Source organism: Symphalangus syndactylus, chromosome 21 (assembly GCF_028878055.3).
Source record: "Symphalangus syndactylus isolate Jambi chromosome 21, NHGRI_mSymSyn1-v2.1_pri, whole genome shotgun sequence".
In the NCBI taxonomy this organism is placed as follows: domain Eukaryota; kingdom Metazoa; phylum Chordata; class Mammalia; order Primates; family Hylobatidae; genus Symphalangus; species Symphalangus syndactylus.
In genome coordinates, this window is record NC_072443.2 from 24,527,942 (window position 1) to 24,546,723 (window position 18,782).

The following is an 18,782-nucleotide window of genomic DNA, read 5'->3' on the forward strand; positions in this document are numbered from 1 at the left end:
AAGTGTTTCAGGTGCCACCAGGGTATGAAAAGAAAAAAAAAAAGAGCTCCTGTAGTTAGTTCAGTGTCTGCCCAATTGGCCACTCAGTTTTGTGCTTGAAACCCAGGGCCCTGGTGGGGCAGGCACCATAGGGAATCTCCTGGTTTGCGGGTTTCAAAGACCGTGGGACAAGCACAGTATCTGTGTGGGAGTTCCTCAGGCTGGACCCTCACAGCTTTCCTTGGGTAGGGGAGAAAATTCCCCAACCCCTTGCACTTCCCAGGTGAGGTGACACCTCACCCTGCTTCGGCTCGCCCTCCATGAGCTGCACCCACTGTCCAATCAGTCCCAGTGAGATGAACTGCGTACCTCCGTTGAAAATGCAGAAATCACCTGCCTTTTGCGTTGATCTTGCTGGGAGCTGCAGACCGGTGCTGTTTCTATTCGGCCATCTTGAATCCTTCATGACTCACTTTTATGTCTGGTGGTTGGTGTTTGGTTGGTTTTAGTAGCAACTGTTCAGTTGGGAAAGCTCATCTCTGCTCCACATAGTCTCTCATCTGCCATTAAACCAGCCCAGGCTTCTTAACATAGTGGTCTCTCGGTTCTAAAGAGGAGTGAGGGAAGGCAAATTAATAAACAGATGCTTTCAAGTCTCTGCTCGATAAATTTGCTAATGTCCCACTGGCCAAAGTAAGTCACATGGCCAAGCCCAGGATCCAAGGGCATAGACTTTCCACAAGAGGAAGGAGATCACTCTGCGTCTAACTAACCTTTCTCTCCCTCATCAACTTAAGGCTCAGGAAGGTCCTAGGTGCCAGAAAAGGGAATTCCTCCATTGGCTGATCTGTAGTAATACTCACAAAATGAAAATTCCATTTCAATGAAGAAGTTGGTTCTTGAAATTTGCCTGCTTTAGCATTAAGGAGCTGTGTTTGCCTGAGATTTTAAACAAGTATCAATGTATTCAAAATAAAGCTTGCTAAATCAGATTTTCTCCAGAGTGATGTAAGACTTAGCATCATTTTTCCACCTGGGGCATAATATTGTTAAGTGAGCAATGTATATGGGCAGCTGAATATGCATTCTAAATAGGAGAGTAATAATGACGTTGATAAGTAAAACCCTAATGAATCACATTATTTTTCTTGTTTTCTTTCACCTAGCACAAAAAAAGTTTCATCCATGAAGAAGATTGTTAGCACATTATCTGTTGCAGTTGTTTTTGGAATTACCTGGATTCTGGCATACCTGATGCTAGTTAATGATGATAGCATCAGGATCGTCTTCAGCTATGTATTCTGCCTTTTCAACACTACACAGGTATGGTGCGGATTAGTCTGAAAGTAGCAGAACATGCAGTGGTGGAGATATCATCTTGATATCTTAGTTACCTTTAAGAGACTATTTTGAAAAAATCTAGGCCAGGTGCAGTGGCTCATGCCTGTAACCCCAGCTCTTTGGGAGGCCGAGGTGGGTGGATCACAAGGTCAGGAGATCAAGACCATCCTGGCTAACATGGTGAAACCCCATCTCTACTAAAAAAGATACAAAAAATTAGCCAGGTGTGGTGGCGGGCGCCTGTAGTCCCAGCTAGGCAGTAGTCTCCTGCTGTAGTCTCCTGTAGTCTCCTCCTGCTGTAGTCTTCTCCTGTAGTCTCCTGCTGAGGCAGGAGAATGGCTTGAACCTGGGAGGCGGAGCTTGCAGTAAGCCGAGATCACGCTACCGCACTCCAGCCTGGGCGACAGAGCAAGACTCCATCTCAAAAAAAAAAAAAAAAAAAAATCTAGTGGGTACATAGTAGGTGTATATATTTATGGAGTACAAGAGATATTTTGATACTGGCATAAAATGTATAACAATCACTTCAGGGTAAATGAGGTACCCATATCCTCAAGCATTTACCCTTTCTTTGTGTTACAAACAATCAAATTATACTTAGTTATTTAAAAATATACAATTAAATTATTATGGACTGGCCAGGCGTGGTGGCTCACAGCCTGTAATTCCAGCACTTTGGGAGGCTGAGACAGGTGGATTGTCTGAGGTCAGGAGTTCAAGACCAGTCTAGCCAACATGTTGAAACCCCATCTCTACTAAAAATACAAAAAAATTAGCTGGGCATGGTGGCATGCACCTGTAATCACAGCTACTTGGGAGGCTGAGGCAGGGGAATTGCTTGAACCAGGGAGGTGGAGGTTGCAGTGAGCTGAGATCACACCACTGCACTTCAGCCTGGGTGACAGAGGGAGACTCCATCTCAAAAAAACAATTATTATTGACTATAATCACCCTGTTGTGCTGTCAAATACTAGATCTTATTCATTCTAACTATATTTTTGTACCCATACCCATTAACCATTCCCACTTTCCCCCCACTCCACTACCATTCCCAGCCTCTGGTAACAATCATTCTACTCTCTATCTCCAGGATTTCAATTTTTTAAACTCTTTAGATCCTAAATAATTGAGAACATGCAAAGTTTGACTTTCTGTGCCTGGTTTATTTCACTTAACATAATGACCTCCAGTTCCATCCATGTTGTTACAAATGACAGGATCTCATTCTTTTTAATGGCTGAATAGTACTCCATTGTGTATATGTGCTGCATTATCTTTATCCATTCGTCTGTTGATGGATACTTAGTTTGCTTCTAAGTCTTGGCTATTATGAATAGTGCTGTGAAAAATATGGGAGTGCAGATATTTCTTTCATATGCTGATTTCTTTTGGATATTTATCTAGCAGTGGGATTGCTGGATCATATGGTAGTTCTATTTTTAGTTTTTTTTTATTATTAAACTTTAAGTTCTGGGGTACATATGCAGAACATGCTGGTTTGTTACATAGGTATACACGTGCCATGGTGGTTTGCTGCACCCATCAACCCATCATCTACATTAGGTATTTCTCCTAATGCTATCCCTCCCCTAGCCCCCCACCCCCCGACTGGCCCCAGTGTGTGATGTTCCCCTCCCTGTGTCCATGTGTTCTCATTGTTCAACTGCCACTTATGAGTGAGAACATGCGGTGTTTGGTTTTCTGTCCTTGTGTTAGTTTGCTGAGAATGATGGTTTCCAGCTTCATCCATGTCCATGCAAAGGACATGAACTCATCTTTTTATGGCTGCATAGTATTCCATGGTATATATATGCCACATTTTCTTTATCCAATCTATCATTGAGGGACATTTGGGTTGGTTCCAAGTCTTTGCTATTGTGACTAGTGCCACAATAAACATACATGTGCATATGTCTTTATAGTAGAATAATTTATAATCCTTTGGGTATATACCCAGTAATGGGATGGCTGGGTCAAGTGGTATTTCTTGTTCTAGATCCTGAGGAATTGCCACACTGTCTTCCACAATGGTTGAACTAATTTACACTCCCACCAACAGTGTAAAAGTGTTCCTATTTTTCCACATCCTCTCCAGCATCTGTTGTTTCCTGACTTTCTAATGGTCACCATTCTAACTAGTATGAGATGGTATCTCATTGTGGTTTTGATTTGCATTTCTCTAATGACCAGTGATGATGAGCTTTTTTATAATATGTTTGTTGGGTTCATAAATGTCTTCCTTTGAGAAGTGTCTGTTCATATCCTTTGCCCACTTTTTGATGGCGCTGTTTGTTTTATTCTTGTAAATTTGTTTGAGTTCTTTGTAGATTCTGGATATTAGCCCTTTGTCAGACGGATAGATTACAAAAATTTTCTCCCATTCTGTAGGTTGCTGCCTGTTCACTCTGATGATAGTTTCTTTTGCTGTGCAGAAGCTCTTTAATTAGATCTCATTTGTCAATTTTGGCTTTTGTTGCCATTGCTTTTGGTGTTTTAGTCATGAAGTCTTTGCACATGCCTTTGTCCTGAATGGTATTGCCTAGGTTTTCTTCTAGGATTTTTATGGTTTTAGGTCTTACATTTAAGTCTTTAATCATCTTGAGTTAATTTTTTGTATAAGGTGTAAAGAAGGGGTCCAGTTTCAGTTTTCTGCATATGGCTAGCCAGTTTTCCCAACGTCATTCATTAAATAGGGAATCCTTTCTCCATTGCTTGTGTGTGTCAGATTTGTCAAAGGTCAGATGGTTATAGATGTATGGTGTTATTTCTGAGGCCTCTATTCTGTTCCATTGGTCTATATATCTGTTTTGGTACCAGTACCATGCTGTTTTAGTTACTGTAGCCTTGTAGTATAGTTTGAAGTCAGGTAGCATGATGCCTCCAGCTTTGTTCTTTTTGCTTAGGATTGTCTTGGCTATGTGGGCTCTTTTTTGGTTCCATATGAAATTTAAAGTAGTTTTTTCTAATTCTGTGAAGAATGTCAATGGTAGTTTGATGGGAATAGTATTGAATCTATAAATTACTTTGGGCAGTATGGCCATTGTCATGATATTAATTTTGCTCAAATCTATCCATGAGCATGGAATGTTTTTCCATTTATTTGTATCCTCTCTTATTTCCTTGAGCAGTAGCTTGTAGTTCTCCTTGAAGAGGTCCTTCACATACCTTGTAAGTTGTATTCCTGGATATTTTATTCTCTTTGTAGCAATTGTGAATGGGAGTTCACTCATGATTTGGCTCTGTGTTTGTCTGTTATTGGTGCATAGGAATGCTTGTTATTTTTACACAGTGATTTTGTATCCTGAGACATTGCTGAAGTTGCTTATCAGCTTAAGGAGATTTTGCGCTGAGATGATGGTGTTTTCTAAATATGCAATCATGTCATCTGCAAACAGAGACAATTTGGCTTCCTCTTTTCCTATTGAATACCCTTTATTTCTTTCTCTTGACTGATTGCCCTGGCCAGAACTTCCAATACTATGTTGAATAGGAGTGGTGAGAGAGGGGCATCCTTGTCTTGTGCCAGTTTTCAGAGGGAATGCTTCCAGTTTTTGTCCATTCAGTATGATATTGGCTGTGGGTTTGTCATAAATAGCTCTTACTATTTTGAGATGTGTTTCATCAATACCTAGTTTATTGAGAGTTTTTAGCATGATGCGGTGTTGAATTTTGTCGAAGGCCTTTTCTACATCTATTGAGATAGTCATGTGGTTTTTGTCATTGGTTCTGTTTATGTGATGGATTACATTTATTGATTTGTGTATGTTGAGCCAGCCTTGCATCCCAGGGATGAAGCCAAGTTGATCGTGGTGGATAAGCTTTTTGATGTGCTGCTGGATTCAGTTTGCCAGTATTTTATTGAGGATTTTCACATCGATGTTCATCAGGGATATTGGCCTGAAATTTTCTTTTTTTGTTGTGTCTCTGCTAGGTTTTGGAATCAAGATGATGTCGGCCTCCTAAAATGAGTTAGGGAGACTTCTCTCTCTTTCAATTGTTTGGAATAGTTTTAGAAGGAATGGTACTAGCTCCTCTTTGTACCTCTGGTAGAATTCAGCTGTGAATCCCTCTGGTCCTGGACTTTTACTTTTTTTGATTGGTAGGCTATTAATTACTGCCTCAATTTCAGAACTTGTTATTGGTCTATTCAGGGATTCAACTTCTTCCTGGTTTAGTCTTGGGAGGGTGTATATGTCCAGGAATTTATCCATTTCTTCTCAATTTTCTAGTTTATTTGCATAGAGTTTTTTATAGTATTCCCTGATGGTAGTTTGTATGTTTGTGGGATCAGTGGTGATATCCCCTTTATCATTTTTTTTTTTTACCATGTCTGTTTGATTCTTCTCTCTTTTCTTCTTCTTCTTCTTTTTTTTTTTTTGACAGAGTCTTGGTCTGTCATGCAGACTGGAGTACAATGGTGTGATCTCAGCTCACTGCAACCTCTGCCTCCTGGGTTCAAGAGATTCTCCTGCCTCAGCCTACCAAGTAGCTGGGATTACAGGCATGCACCACTACGCCTGGCCAATTTTTGTATGTTTAGTAGAGATAGGGTTTCACCATGTTCAGGCTGCTCCCAAACTCCTGACCTCGTGGTCCACCCGCCTTGGCCTCCCAAAGCATTGGGATTACAGATGTGAGCCACTGTGCCTGGCCTCTTTTCTTCTTTATCTATTATTCAAAATAGATAGACCACTGGCTAGTGGTCTATCTATTTTGTTGATCTTTTCAAAAAACCAGCTCCTGGATTCATTGATTTTTAAAAGGGTTTTTCGTGTCTCTGTCTCCTTCAATTCTGGTCTGATATTAGTTATTTCTTGTCTTCTGCTAGCTTTTGAATTTGTTTGCTCTTGCTTCTCTTAATTTTAATTTACAGTTTTTGTTTTTTTAATTTTGATGTTACAGTGTCAATCTTAGATGTTTCCTGCTTTCTCTTGTGGGCATTTAGTGCTATAAATTTCCCCTAAACACTGCTTTAAATGTGTCCCAAATATTTGGGTACATTGTGTCTTTGTTCTCATTGGTTTCAAAGGACACCTTTATTTCTGCCTGTTTTTATGTATGCCTGTTTTGTTTCTGTTTTTATGCCAGTACCATGCTGTTTTCATTACTATAGCTCTGTAGTATAATTTGAAGTCAAGTAATGTGATTCTTCCAGTTTTGTTCTTTTTGCTCATGATAGCTTTGGCTATTCTAGGTCTTTTGTGGTTCCATATAAATTTTAGGATCATTTTTTCTTTTTCTGTGAAGAATGCCATTGGTGTTTTGATAGAGATTGCATAGAATCTGTAGATTGCTTTGAGTAGTGTGGACAGTTTTAAAATATTGATTTTCCAATCCATGAACATGGAACCTCTTTCATTTTTTGTATCCTCTTCAATTGGTTGCATGCAGGTTTTATAGTTTTCATTGTAGAGATCTTTCACTTTTTTGGTTAAGCTAATTCTAAGGTATTGCATTTTATTTGTAGCTTTTGTAAATAGGATTGCTTTCTTAATTCCTTTTTTTTTTTTTTTTGAGACAGAGTCTCACTCTCACCCAGGCTGGAGTGCAGTGGCACAACCTCTGCTCATTGCAACCTCCGCCTCCCAGATTCAAGCAATTCTCCTGCCTCAGCCTCCTGAGTAGCTGGGACTATAGGCGTGTGCCCCACACCTAGCTAATTTTTTGTATTTTTAATAGAGACGGGGTTTCACCATGTTAACCAGGATAGTCTCAATCTCCTGACCTCGTGATCCACCCACATTGGCCTCCCAAATGCTGGGATTATTGGCGTGAGCCACTGCGCCCAGCCTTTAATTTCTTTTTCAGGTTGTTTGATGTTGGTATATAGAAATGCTACTGACTTATGTATGTTAATTTTGTATCCTGCAACTTTACTGAATTTATTAGTTCTAATCTTTTTTTTTTCTTGTGGAGTCTAGTTTTTTCCAAATATAAGATCATATCATCTGCAAACGAGGATAATTTGATTTCTTCCTTTCCAATTTAGATTTTTTAAATTGCTTTCTCTTATCTAATTGATCTGGCTAGGACTTCCAGTACTATGTTGAATAACAGTGGTGAAAGTGGGCATCCTTGTTGTGTTCCAGATCTTAGAGGAAGGCTTTCAGTTTTTTCCCCATTCAGCATGATACTAGCTGTGAGTCTGTCATATAAGGCTTTTATTGTGTTGAAGGATGTTCCTTCTATCCCCAGTTTTTAAGAGTTTTTACCATGAAGTGATGTTGAATTTTATAAAATTTTTTTAGCATCAATTGAAACAATCGTGTGGATTTTGTCCTTCATTTTGTTGATATGGTGTATCACATTGATTGATTTGCATATGTAGGACCATCCTTGCATTTCTGAGATAAATCCCTCTTTGTCATGATGAATGACCTTTTTAGTGTGTTGCTGAATTTGGTTTTTTAGAATTTTGTTGAGGATTTTTGCATCAATGTTCATCAGATATATTGGCATGTAGTTTCTTTCTTTCTTTCTTTCTTTCTTTCTTTCTTTCTTTCTTTCTTTCTTTCTTTCTTTCTTTCTTTTTTGATGTGCCTTTTTCTGGTTTTGGTACCAGGGTAATACTGGCCTCATGGAATGAGTTTAGAAGTATTCCCTCTGCCTCTATTTTTTGGAGTACTTTGAGTAGGATTGGTGTTAGTTCTTCTTTAAATGTTTGGTAAAATTCAGCAGTGAAACCACAGTTCCTGGACTTTTCTTTGCTAGAAAACTTTTTATTACAGCTTCTGTCTCATTACTTGTTACTGGTCTGTTTAGGTTTTGTATTTCTTCATGATTCAATCTTGGTAGGTTGTTTGTGTGTAGAAATTTGTCCATTTCTTTTAGGTTTTCTAATTTATTGGCATATAGTTGCTCATAGTAGCCACTAATGATTCTTTGAATTTCTGTGGTATCAGTTATTATGTCTCCTTTTTCATCTCTGATCTTATTTATTTGGGTCTTCTCTCTTTTTTCTTAATCTGATTAAATGTCAATTTTTTTGATCTTTTAAAATAATCTTTTGTTTCATTGATCTTTTGTTTTCTTCATTTCAGTTTCACTTATTTCTGCTCTGATCTTTATCATTTATTTTCTTCTACTAATTTGGGTTTTGATTTGCTCTTGCTTTTCTAGTTCCTTAAGATGCATCATTAGGTTGTTTATTTGAAGGTTTTCTATTTTTTTTTTTGATGTGGGCACTTATTGCTATAAACTTTCCCCTTAGTACTACTTTCACTGTATCCCATAATTTTCGGTATGTTGTGTTTCCATTTTTATTTGTTTCAAGACATTTTTCAACTTCCCTTTTAATTTCTTTCTTGACTCACTGGTAATTGAGGAGCATATTTTTAATTTCTATGTGTTTGTATAATTTCCAAAATACCTCTCGTTATTGATTTCTAGTTTTATTGCATTGTGGTCAGAGAAGATACTTGATACAATTTCATTTTTTTGAATTTTTAAAGATTTGTTTTATGTTTTAACATATGGTCTATATTTGAGAATGATCCACATGCTGAGGAGAAGAATGTGTATTCTGCAGCCATTGGATGAAATGTTCTATAATTATCTATCAGGCCCCTTTAGTATATAGCACAGAGTAATTCTGATATTTCTTCATTGATTTTCTGTCTGGAAGATCTATCCAATGCTGAAAATAAGGTGTTGAAATCTCTAGCTATTGTCGTATTAGGGTATATATCTCTCATTAGCTCTAATAATATTTTATTTATATATATGGGTGCTCCAGTATTGGGTGTATATATATATATATAATATATATATATATATTTACAATTGTTATATCCTCTTGCTGAATTGACCTTTATATCATTGTATAGTGACCTTTTTTCTTTCTTTTTATAGTTTTTGTCTTGAAATCTATTTTTTCTAAGTAGAGCTACTTCTGCTCTTTTTTGGTTTCTGTGGAGTGTCTTTCTCCACCCATTTATTTTCAGTCTATGTGTGTCTTTATAGGTGGTTTGTTTCTTGTAGGCAACATATCATTGGGTCTTGTTTTTTCCTTCATTCAGCCACTCTATGTCTTTTGATTGCAGAGTTTAGTTCATTTGTGTTATCATTGATACGTAATGACTTACTTCTGCCATTTTGTTACTTGTTTTCTGGTCTCCTCTTCCTTCTTTTCTGTCTTCCTTTTAGTGAAGATGATTTTCTCTGGTGACGTGTTTTAACTCTTTGCTTTTTATTTTTTGTGTATCTATTGTATGTTTTTTGATTTGAGGTTAACACAAGGCTTGCAAATAATATTTTAATAATAACCCATTATTTTAAGCTGACGACAACACTGATTGCATAAACTAACAAACAAGCAAAGAGAAAACTAATAAAAACTCTATAACTTTTTGTTTTTTCTGTTTATATCTTATACTGTCTTGAAAAGTTGTTATAGTTATTATTTTGATAGGTTCATCTTTTAATCTTTCTGCTCAAGATGTAAGTAGTTTATACACCACTATAGTGTTACAGTATTCTATTTTTTTCTGTGTACTTACTAATACCAGTGAGTTTTGTACTTTAAGATAATTTCTTATTGCTTATTTTCTTTCAGATTGAAGAACTCCTTTTAGCATTTCTTGTAGGTCAGGGCTGGTGTTGATGAAATCCCTCAGTTTTTGTTTGTCTGGGAAAATCTCTATTTCTCTTTCATGTTTGAAGGATATTTTCACCAGATACGCTATTTTAGGCTAGAAGTTTTTTTCCTTCATCACTTTAAATATGTCATGTCACTCTCTCTTGGGCTATAAGGTTTCTACTGAGAAGGCTGCTGCCAGACAAATTGAAGCTCCGTTGTATATTATTTGTTTATCTTGCTGCTTTTAGGATCCTTTCTTTATCCTTGACCTTTGGGAATTTTATTATTTTATCTTGAAGTTGTATTATTGGAGTCTAATCTGCTTGGTGTTCTGTAATCTTCTTGTACTTGAGTATTGATATCTTTCTCTAGGTTTGGGAAGTTCTCTGTTATTATTTCTTTGAATAAACTTTCTACACTGACCTCTTTCTACCTCATCTTTCAGGCTAATAGCTCTTAGATTTTTCCCTTAGGGGCTATTTTCTAGATCTTGTGGGCATGCATCATTAATTTTTATTCTTTTTTCTTCTGTCTCCTCTGACTATGTATTTTCAAATAGCCTGTCTTTAAGCTCACTCATTCTTTCTTCTGCTTGATTAATTCTGTTAAGAGACTCTGATTCATTTTTAAGTATATGTCAGTTGCATTTTTCAGCTCCAGAATTTCTGCTTAATTCTTTTTAATTATTTCAATCTGTTTGTTAAATTTATTTGATAGGATTCTGAATTTTATCTCTGTGTTATCTTGAATTTTTGTTGTGCTTCCTCAAAATAGCTATTTTGAATTCTCTGTCTGAAAGGTGACATATCTCTGTATCTCTGGGATTGGTCACTGGTGCCTTATTTATTTATTTATTTTGGTGAGGCCATATTTTTCTGGATGTTTTTGATGCTTGGGTATGTTCATTAGTGTCTGGGCATTGAAGAGTTGGGTATTTACTGTAATCTTTACCGTCTAGGCTTGTTTGTACCTGTTCTTCTTCAGAAGGCTTTTTAGATATCTGAAGGGACTTGAGTGTTGTAATCTAAGTCTTTGGTTACTGCAGCCATATCTGCTTTAGGGGGCACCCCAAGCCTAGTAATCTTGTGGCTCTTTTAGACATACAGAGGAACTGCCTTGGCATCTTAGGTAAGATCTGGAAGAATTCCGTGGATTATGAGGCAGAGACTGTTCTCTTCCCTTATTTTCCTCCAAGCAAACAGAGTGCCTCTCTCTCTCTGTCTCTCTCTCTGTGCTGAGCTAGCCGAGGGAGGGGGTGACACAAGTACCCTTGTGGCCACCACCACTGGGACTGCACTGAGTCAGAACTATAGCCAGAACAGCACTGGTTCTCCCCCAAGGCCTGTGGTGACCACTGTCTGGCTACCACCTATGCTACTCAAGGCTCAACAGCTCTACAATTAGCAGGTGGCAAATCTAGCCAGGCTTGTGTCCTTCCTTTCAGGGCAATGAGATCCCCCTGTCCCCAGGTGAGTCCAGAGGTGCCATCTGGGACCCAGGGCCTGTAGTTAGGAACCTCAGGAAACTACTTGGTGGTCTATTCTACTGTGGCTGAGCTGGCATTGAAACCACAAGACAAAGTCCTTCCCACTCTCCCCATCCCTCAACCTTTCCTCAAGCACAGGAGTCTCTTTCCATGGTCACCACCACCTCAGGCCTGTGACAAACATTGCCTGGCTACCACTGATGTTCACTCAAAGCCCAAGGGCTCTTCAGTCAGTTTGTGGTTAATGCTGCCAGTCAAGGCAGTGTACTCTCCTCAGGCCCAAGGCAGGTCCAGAAATCCTGTCCAGGAGCCAAGGCCTGGAATCAGAGACCCCAAGATCCTGCTTGGTATTCTACCCCACTGAGGCCAAGCTAGTACCCAAGCTGATTTTTGGTTCTTATGAAGGTGGTTTATCTTGTGTGAGTAGCTGTTAAATTTGATGTTCCCATGGGGGAATGATTGCTGGAGGGTTCTATTTGATCATCTTGCTCCACCTCTCTCCTTCTTACAGACTATTTTTAATACCATTTCTGGGAAGTGAAAGAAAAGCTCTTTATGACTTACCTACTATGTATTTTCCTGATCTGGATATCATAGAATATAGTAGCAATAGAGTTGGACCACTTTAGTCCCTCTTCTCTGAGTAGGAGACATTTTTGTCAAGTAGCTGGATTGGGACACATCTTCTTTCCTTTTCTCCTATGTAAGGGGTTCATGGCAACTCCTCACCTTGATTGATACAGACAGTGTTACAGTTACTGCTGAAGCTTAGACTTCTGTGGGATTGGCTGAAGGTTTTCTTTCAATTCTTTTAAATTTATTGAGTCTGGTTTTATGGCCAAACATTTGGTCTATTTTGGTGAATAAAACATTTACTCTGGAAGAAAATGTGTATTCTGTAGTTGTTAAAGTGTTCTAAAAAAGGTTGTGTCAAAGTGATTGTTAAAGGTACACCTATCCTTACCAATATTTTTGCCTGATTCTCTCAATTGCCAAAAAGGGGCATTAAAATCTCCACCTATGATTGTAAATTTGTGTATTTCCTTAATTCTGTCAACTTTTGCATCACGTATTTTGGGGTTCTATTATTAGATGCATATACATTTATTATTGTTATATCTTCTGGATGAACTGATAATTTTATCATTTAGATAAAAAGGTTTCTTTACCTCCAATAATACTTTTTGTCACAAAGTCTACTTTATCTGATATCCAGCTTTATGCACATTGGTTGCATGATATATATGTTTTCATCCATTTACTCTCAATCTATTTGTGCCTTTATATTTGAAGCGTGTATCATGTAGACAGCAAATACAAGTCTTACCTTTTTATCCATTCTGGCAATCTCTTTTAATTTAATACATTAAATTTCATTAACTTTTCATTGTCAACTTAGAGCTAATATTTTACTACTTTCCAGTAAAATCTAAGAATCTTATAACAATATAAGTCCTCTTGCCATCCTCCATTCTCTTGTATTATACATTTATGTATTACATCTGCATACATTACAAAACCTGCTATGCAATGTTCTTATTTTTGCTTTAGATATGTATTTTAAAGAAATTAAGAGAGAAGAGCTTTTATATTCAGTCATATATCTATGATTTCTAGTATTCTTCATCCCTTTCTGAAAATCTGAACTTCATGAAGTGTTTTGTGGCACAATTTTACATTGGACTGAAGATGCTTTTATTCCTTGAGTCTTATCTCAAGGACATACTTAACCATAAACCTTTAAAAAATTAAACTCACACTTTGTTTTAAAAATCTGAAAAGAAGTTATACATTTTTCCTTTGGAAATAATTCTACAAAGGTAAAAATTTGGATTCTGGTCACCTCCTGATTTTATCATCATAAAAGTAGTGATGAAGATACACCAAAATGGTGGATAAAAATAAATTTGTTTGACTTTGGAGAGGTTTTTTTTTTTAACCTTTGTAGTTATGTATTATGTGTGAGGAATATTAAGACTTTTAAATAAAACAAAGATGTGTTATTGAAATGCATCTTTTTTTTTTCTTTTTTTTGAGACAGGGTCTCACTCTGTCACCCAGGCTGGAGTGAAGTGGCATGATCTCAGCTCACTGCAACCTCCGCCTCCTGGGTTCAAGCAATTCTCCTGCCTCAGTGTCCCGAGTACCTGGGATTACAGGCATGTGCCACCATGCCAGGCTAATTTTTGTATTTTCAGTAGAGGCAGGGTTTCACCATGTTGGCCAGGCTGGTCTCGAACTCCTGACCTCAAGTGATCCACCCGTCTCAGACTCCCAAAGTGCTGGGATTACAGTTGTGAGCCACCACACCAGACATTGAAAGACATCTTGAAATCAGAATTTCTCTTTACACTCCTTACTCTATGCCTCCTCCCACAGTGAACATTGCTCTTTAATCTGATGAAAGAGCAATGAAATTACTAAATGGACTTTACTCTCTGTAGTATGGAAACATGTCTTCTCTAAGCTGGCAGAATTCATTAAACTTCAGTAGAATGAAAATACTTCTCCCTTAAAGCACTCACACCCTACCAGGAACATCTGTATGAACAAACATCATCACTGAACTACCTGCACAGGGCAAGGAAAGGAGCCCCTTTCTGAAAGCTCACTCCTGAAACTCCAGACCATGAACCCTAAAAGCAAGGGAATAATTCACGGAATCCACATGATTGTTAGAACTTTTTGGGAATTTTCAGTTTTGATATTTATTGAGATTACTTCCTAATGATGCCAGCGGCAGCCCATCTGAAGTGGCCGCTGCCATGACTCTGGCTGCAGTGGGGTACAGGCGCAGGCTGTGGGTCCTCAGATGCAGATGCTGAGGCAGGCAGTCCCCAGAGCCTGCCCCAGGGAGCGCCCCCGGAGTCCACCGCCCTGGGAACCCGCCCCTGGGAGCTGCTGTGATGAGGCCGGACCCAGCCGCTCAGCGGTGGGAGAGCAGTGCAGTCGGGCACGGAAGAGCAAGCAGAGAGGGGCCCCAGGTGGAACTGGGCCTGGGGCGGTGCCACACTTGCACATGGAACGTGGGGGCCAGGCCCGAGATGTAGAGCTGAGGTCACGCTTCAGGGGACCGGGGTGGGAAGTGGGAGCGGTGCCCGCTTCGAGGACCCAGCCAGCAACGTGGCTACCGCGCCCAACCCGCCGACGGCGCCAAGTTCCTGCACCTGGGGAACAGTCTCTGCTCCGAGTCACCCGAGGCTGCGTCCTCAGGATCTGCTCCACATCAAGGTGACCGCCGAGCCTGACGTTTCCAATGGCCAGGCCCAGGGCCCACGATCTGCTCCCGGAAGTGCCCTTCAGGCAGGGTCATGAGCCAGGCAAGGGGGAGCCCCAGGCTGCCCCTGAGTGCTGGGTCCACAAGAAGAACTTGCATTGACGTCACGCCTGCTCCGGAGGCTGGCCTGGGCCCAGCGAGTACCTGAAGCTCCCACTCCAGGCTGTGAGGAAGCACGGCCAGGGCTACACACTCTACTGAGCCAGCGGGAACCGGGGACAAGCGGGAGCCCCACCTCTTCTCAGTTGGCAGGGTGGGAGCTCCCTGGGTGCAGCTGCAGTTGCCTTGTCCCAGCTGCTGACCGAGGCATCTTTGCACTCTCAGGGGTCCAGGAAGACCCCCCTGCCTGGGTGCCATGAATAGAGGCAGGAGGCAGACAGGCTCTTGGGTGGAAGGGGGCGGGTCCGTGGTGAAGCCCCACCTTAAAGCCAGGGAGGGCCTGATGACCAGCTCTAGTGAAGAGCTACCCTCTCTGCTGAGAGCTGAGCACTCATCGGAACACCCTGGCTAAGGAGAGGAGCTACCCACTGCGGTTGCGGGTGTCCTCTGAGCTGTTCTATCACTCAATAAAGCTCCTTTTCATCCTGCTCACCCTCCACTTGTCTGCATACCTCATTCCAGATGCAGGACAAGAACTAGGGACCCACCAGAACGGCGGGGCTAAAAGAGCTGTAACACAAACAGGGCAGGGCTGAAACATGCCCTTTGCTCTCCACATTGTGGGCAACAAGGAGAGGAGAGAGGAGAGAAGAGCTGTGGCCCTTCGGGGAGCCCAGACCTAGGAACTCCCTGAGCCAGGGTTGTGACACCCTCTTTAGGGCTCTGAGGTTCCTGGTGTCACCAAGCTTCTGGGTGTCACCGGGTTCCCTGGTGTTAGCCACGGAAGCTGCTTATGGTAGGCCTGGTCCAGCTGTAGCCTCTCAGGGAGCTGGCGCTCGTGCCAGTGCCTGGAGCTGCCTGCCCCACTGCAGCTGGCATGCCTGGCTGTGCACAGTGGCCGGACCCCATGCTCGCTTACACACCCCTCACCGCTCCACACCTGGCTCGTCCTTGGCAGGTGTGGAATCCAGGTCGGCAGCTAAGCCAAGCACGACCTGCCAGGCTGAGTAGGAGGAATGAGCCCAGTGGGCCAGAGCTAAACTTTGACAAAGGTGCCACTGGCCACATAGATGTCTGTCTGGCGAAACAACACCCCAAGGATCCCATAACACTAACAATACTTTTTTAAGGTGCTTGTTATCTTTAGTTCTCAAATTATTTTTTTATAAAACTCATTTACCTTTAACTTGTTCATCAAAGACTGAAAGAGGTGTGTAAAACTTCCTTTTATTCTATTTTTCTATTTTTCTTCTGACTATTACAGCAATTTGTCTTTATACAATTCAATGCTGTATTATCATGTTCCTGGAAATTTATGGATATGGTATTTAATATATCTATGGAGCATTATACCTCTCAGCAATATAGCAAGTCTCTCAGCCCCAGTTTATCTTGAAATCTGATTTTCTGTATAGCAATGTAGCAACTTCTAGTTTGTTTTTATTTGATTTTATCTAATTTATTTATGCTAGTTCTTTTATTTTTAAGTTTTCTCATCACTTTGGTTTTAACTTATCTCTTTTTAGACCCTGCATATTTAGATTTGTTTGTTTTTGATAATTTTCTCATAATTTTTCCATTTTATCTATTTATTTATTTATTGAGACAGGGTCTTGCTCTGTCACCCAGGCTGGAATGCTGGAATGCATTGACACAATCACAGCTCACTGCAGCCTCAATCTCCTGGACTGAAGTGATCCTCCGACCTCAACCTCCCAAGTAACTGGGACTACAGGCACGTGGCGCCATGCCTGGCTAATTTTTTTTTCAATACTTTTTATAGAGATAGGGTCGCACTATGTTGTTCAGGCTGTTCTTGAACTCCTGGGCTCAAGTGGTCATCCTGCCTCAGCTTCCCAAAGTCTTGGGATTATAGGCCTGAGCCACTGTGCCTGGCCAGTTTTGCCATTTTATTAAAAATGTCAAACTTTTGGCTATTTAGTTAAATACTAGCTATTAAAACTAATGTTTGTTTTATTGTGTTATCTTAGCTTTTTTCCCTGTACATCTATCACTGCCTCCTTAGTTTTATATATTGTGTTATATAAATTATGTTTTTTAGTATAACTTCCTCTATTTGGAATATTTTCATTCTATTTTAAATTCTACTAATTATAATATTTGTTTATTAAGTACTACTACAACTTATAAGATACAAATTTCAATTTCCAGAGCAAAACAATAGATACTGATTCCTCTCTTTTTAAGGTAATAATATTAACACAGTTTAACTGCTTCTTGCAGTTTTGTTGGTACAATTTAAAATTTATCATGTTGTGGTTAAGTTATACTGTCTACATTATTTTCTTTTAAGAAATATTTATAATACTAGATTATGTTTCATAATTATATTAACTATTTTCTTATGCTTAACTCTATATTTAAATGTTTTTAATGTTTTGCCAGTCCTTTTATATTGGAATGTCCTGTTATTTTGACTTCCTTACTTTAAGGAATCTCTCATCAATGGTAGTAATTTTTGAGTAAATATTTAGTGGATAGTTGGTAAACATTAATGAGGACTTTTCTAGCTGATAATTTTTCTTTAGATACTATGACACATAGGCTACAAATTAGCTTGGCATTTAATTCTTGGCAATGACCTTTATTCATTGACATTCTATATGCGAATGGAAATTTTATGTTGTGAAAATACAGCCTGAGAAGGAACCAAAATTCTTATATTTTTCCCCATTCTTTTTTTGTAAATTTTATTATTATTATACTTTAAGTTTTAGGGTACATGTACACAATGTGCAGGTTTGTTACATATGTATATATGTGCCATATTGGAGTGCTGCACCCATTAACTCGTCATTTAGCATTAGGTATATCTCCTAATGCTATCCCTGCCCCCTTCCCCCACCCCACAACAGTCCCCAGTGTGTGATGTTCCCCTTCCTGTGTCCATGTGTTCTCATTGTTCAATTCCCACCTATGAGTGAGAACATGCGGTGTTTGGTTTTTTGTCCTCACAATAGTTTGCTGAGAATGATGGTTTCCAGCTTCATCCATGTCCCTCAAAGGACATGAACTCATCATTTTTTATGGCTGCATAGTATTCCATGGTATATATGTTCCACATTTGCTTAATCCAGTCTATCATTGTTGGACATTTATGTTTGTTCCAAGTCTTTGGTATTGTGAATAGTGCCGCAATAAACATACGTGTGCATGTGTCTTTATAGCAGCATGATTTATAATCCTTTGGGTATATACCCAGTAGTGGGATGGCTGGGTCAAATGGTATTTCTAGTTCTAGATCCCTGAGGAATCGCCACACTGACTTCCACAATGGTTGAACTAGTTTACAGTCCCACCAGCAGTGTAAAAGTGTTCCTATTTCTCCACATCCTCTCCAGCACCTGTTGTTTCCTGACTTTTTGATGATCACCATTCTAACTGGTGTGAGATGGTATCTCATTGTGGTTTTGATTTGCATTTCTCTGATGGCCAGTGATGATGAGCATTTTTTCATGTGTTTTTTGGCTGCATAAATGTCTTCTTTTGAGAAGTGTCTGTTCATGTCCTTTGCCCACTTTTTGATGGGGTTGTTTGTTTTTTTCTTGTAAATTTGTTTGAATTCATTGTAGATTCTGGATATTAGCTCTTTTTCAGATGAGTAGGTTGCAAAAATTTTCTCCCATTCTGTAGGTTCCCTGTTCACTCTGATGGTAGTTTCTTTTGCTGTGCAGAAGCTCTTTAGTTTAATTAGATCCCATTTGTCAATTTTGGCTTTTGTTGCCATTGCTTTTGGTGTTTTCAACATGAAGTCCTTGCCCATGCCTATGTCCTGAATGGTATTGCCTAGGTTTTCTTCTAGGGTTTTTATGGTTTCAGGTCTAACATTTAAGTCTTTAATCCATCTTGAATTAATTTTTGTATAAGGTGTAAGGAAGGGACCCAGTTTCAGCTTTCTACATATGGCTAGCCAGTTTTCCCAGCACCATTTATTAAATAGGGAATTGTTTCCCCATTTCTTGTTTTTGTCAGGTTTGTCAGAGGTCAGATGGTTGTAGATA

General features: G+C 39.5%; 1 protein-coding gene across 2 annotated transcripts in view; it reads left to right on the forward strand.

Moving 5' to 3' along the window:
* ADGRG7 (adhesion G protein-coupled receptor G7) overlaps positions 1 to 18,782 on the forward strand; it is a 73,929-nt gene that overhangs the window by 46,488 nt on the left and 8,659 nt on the right. For both annotated transcript variants that reach the window (XM_055259360.2, XM_055259361.2), the window contains one exon: positions 1,146 to 1,302. In XM_055259360.2, the coding sequence (XP_055115335.2) occupies positions 1,146 to 1,302 (157 nt within the window). The remainder of the gene's footprint in view (positions 1 to 1,145; positions 1,303 to 18,782) is intronic.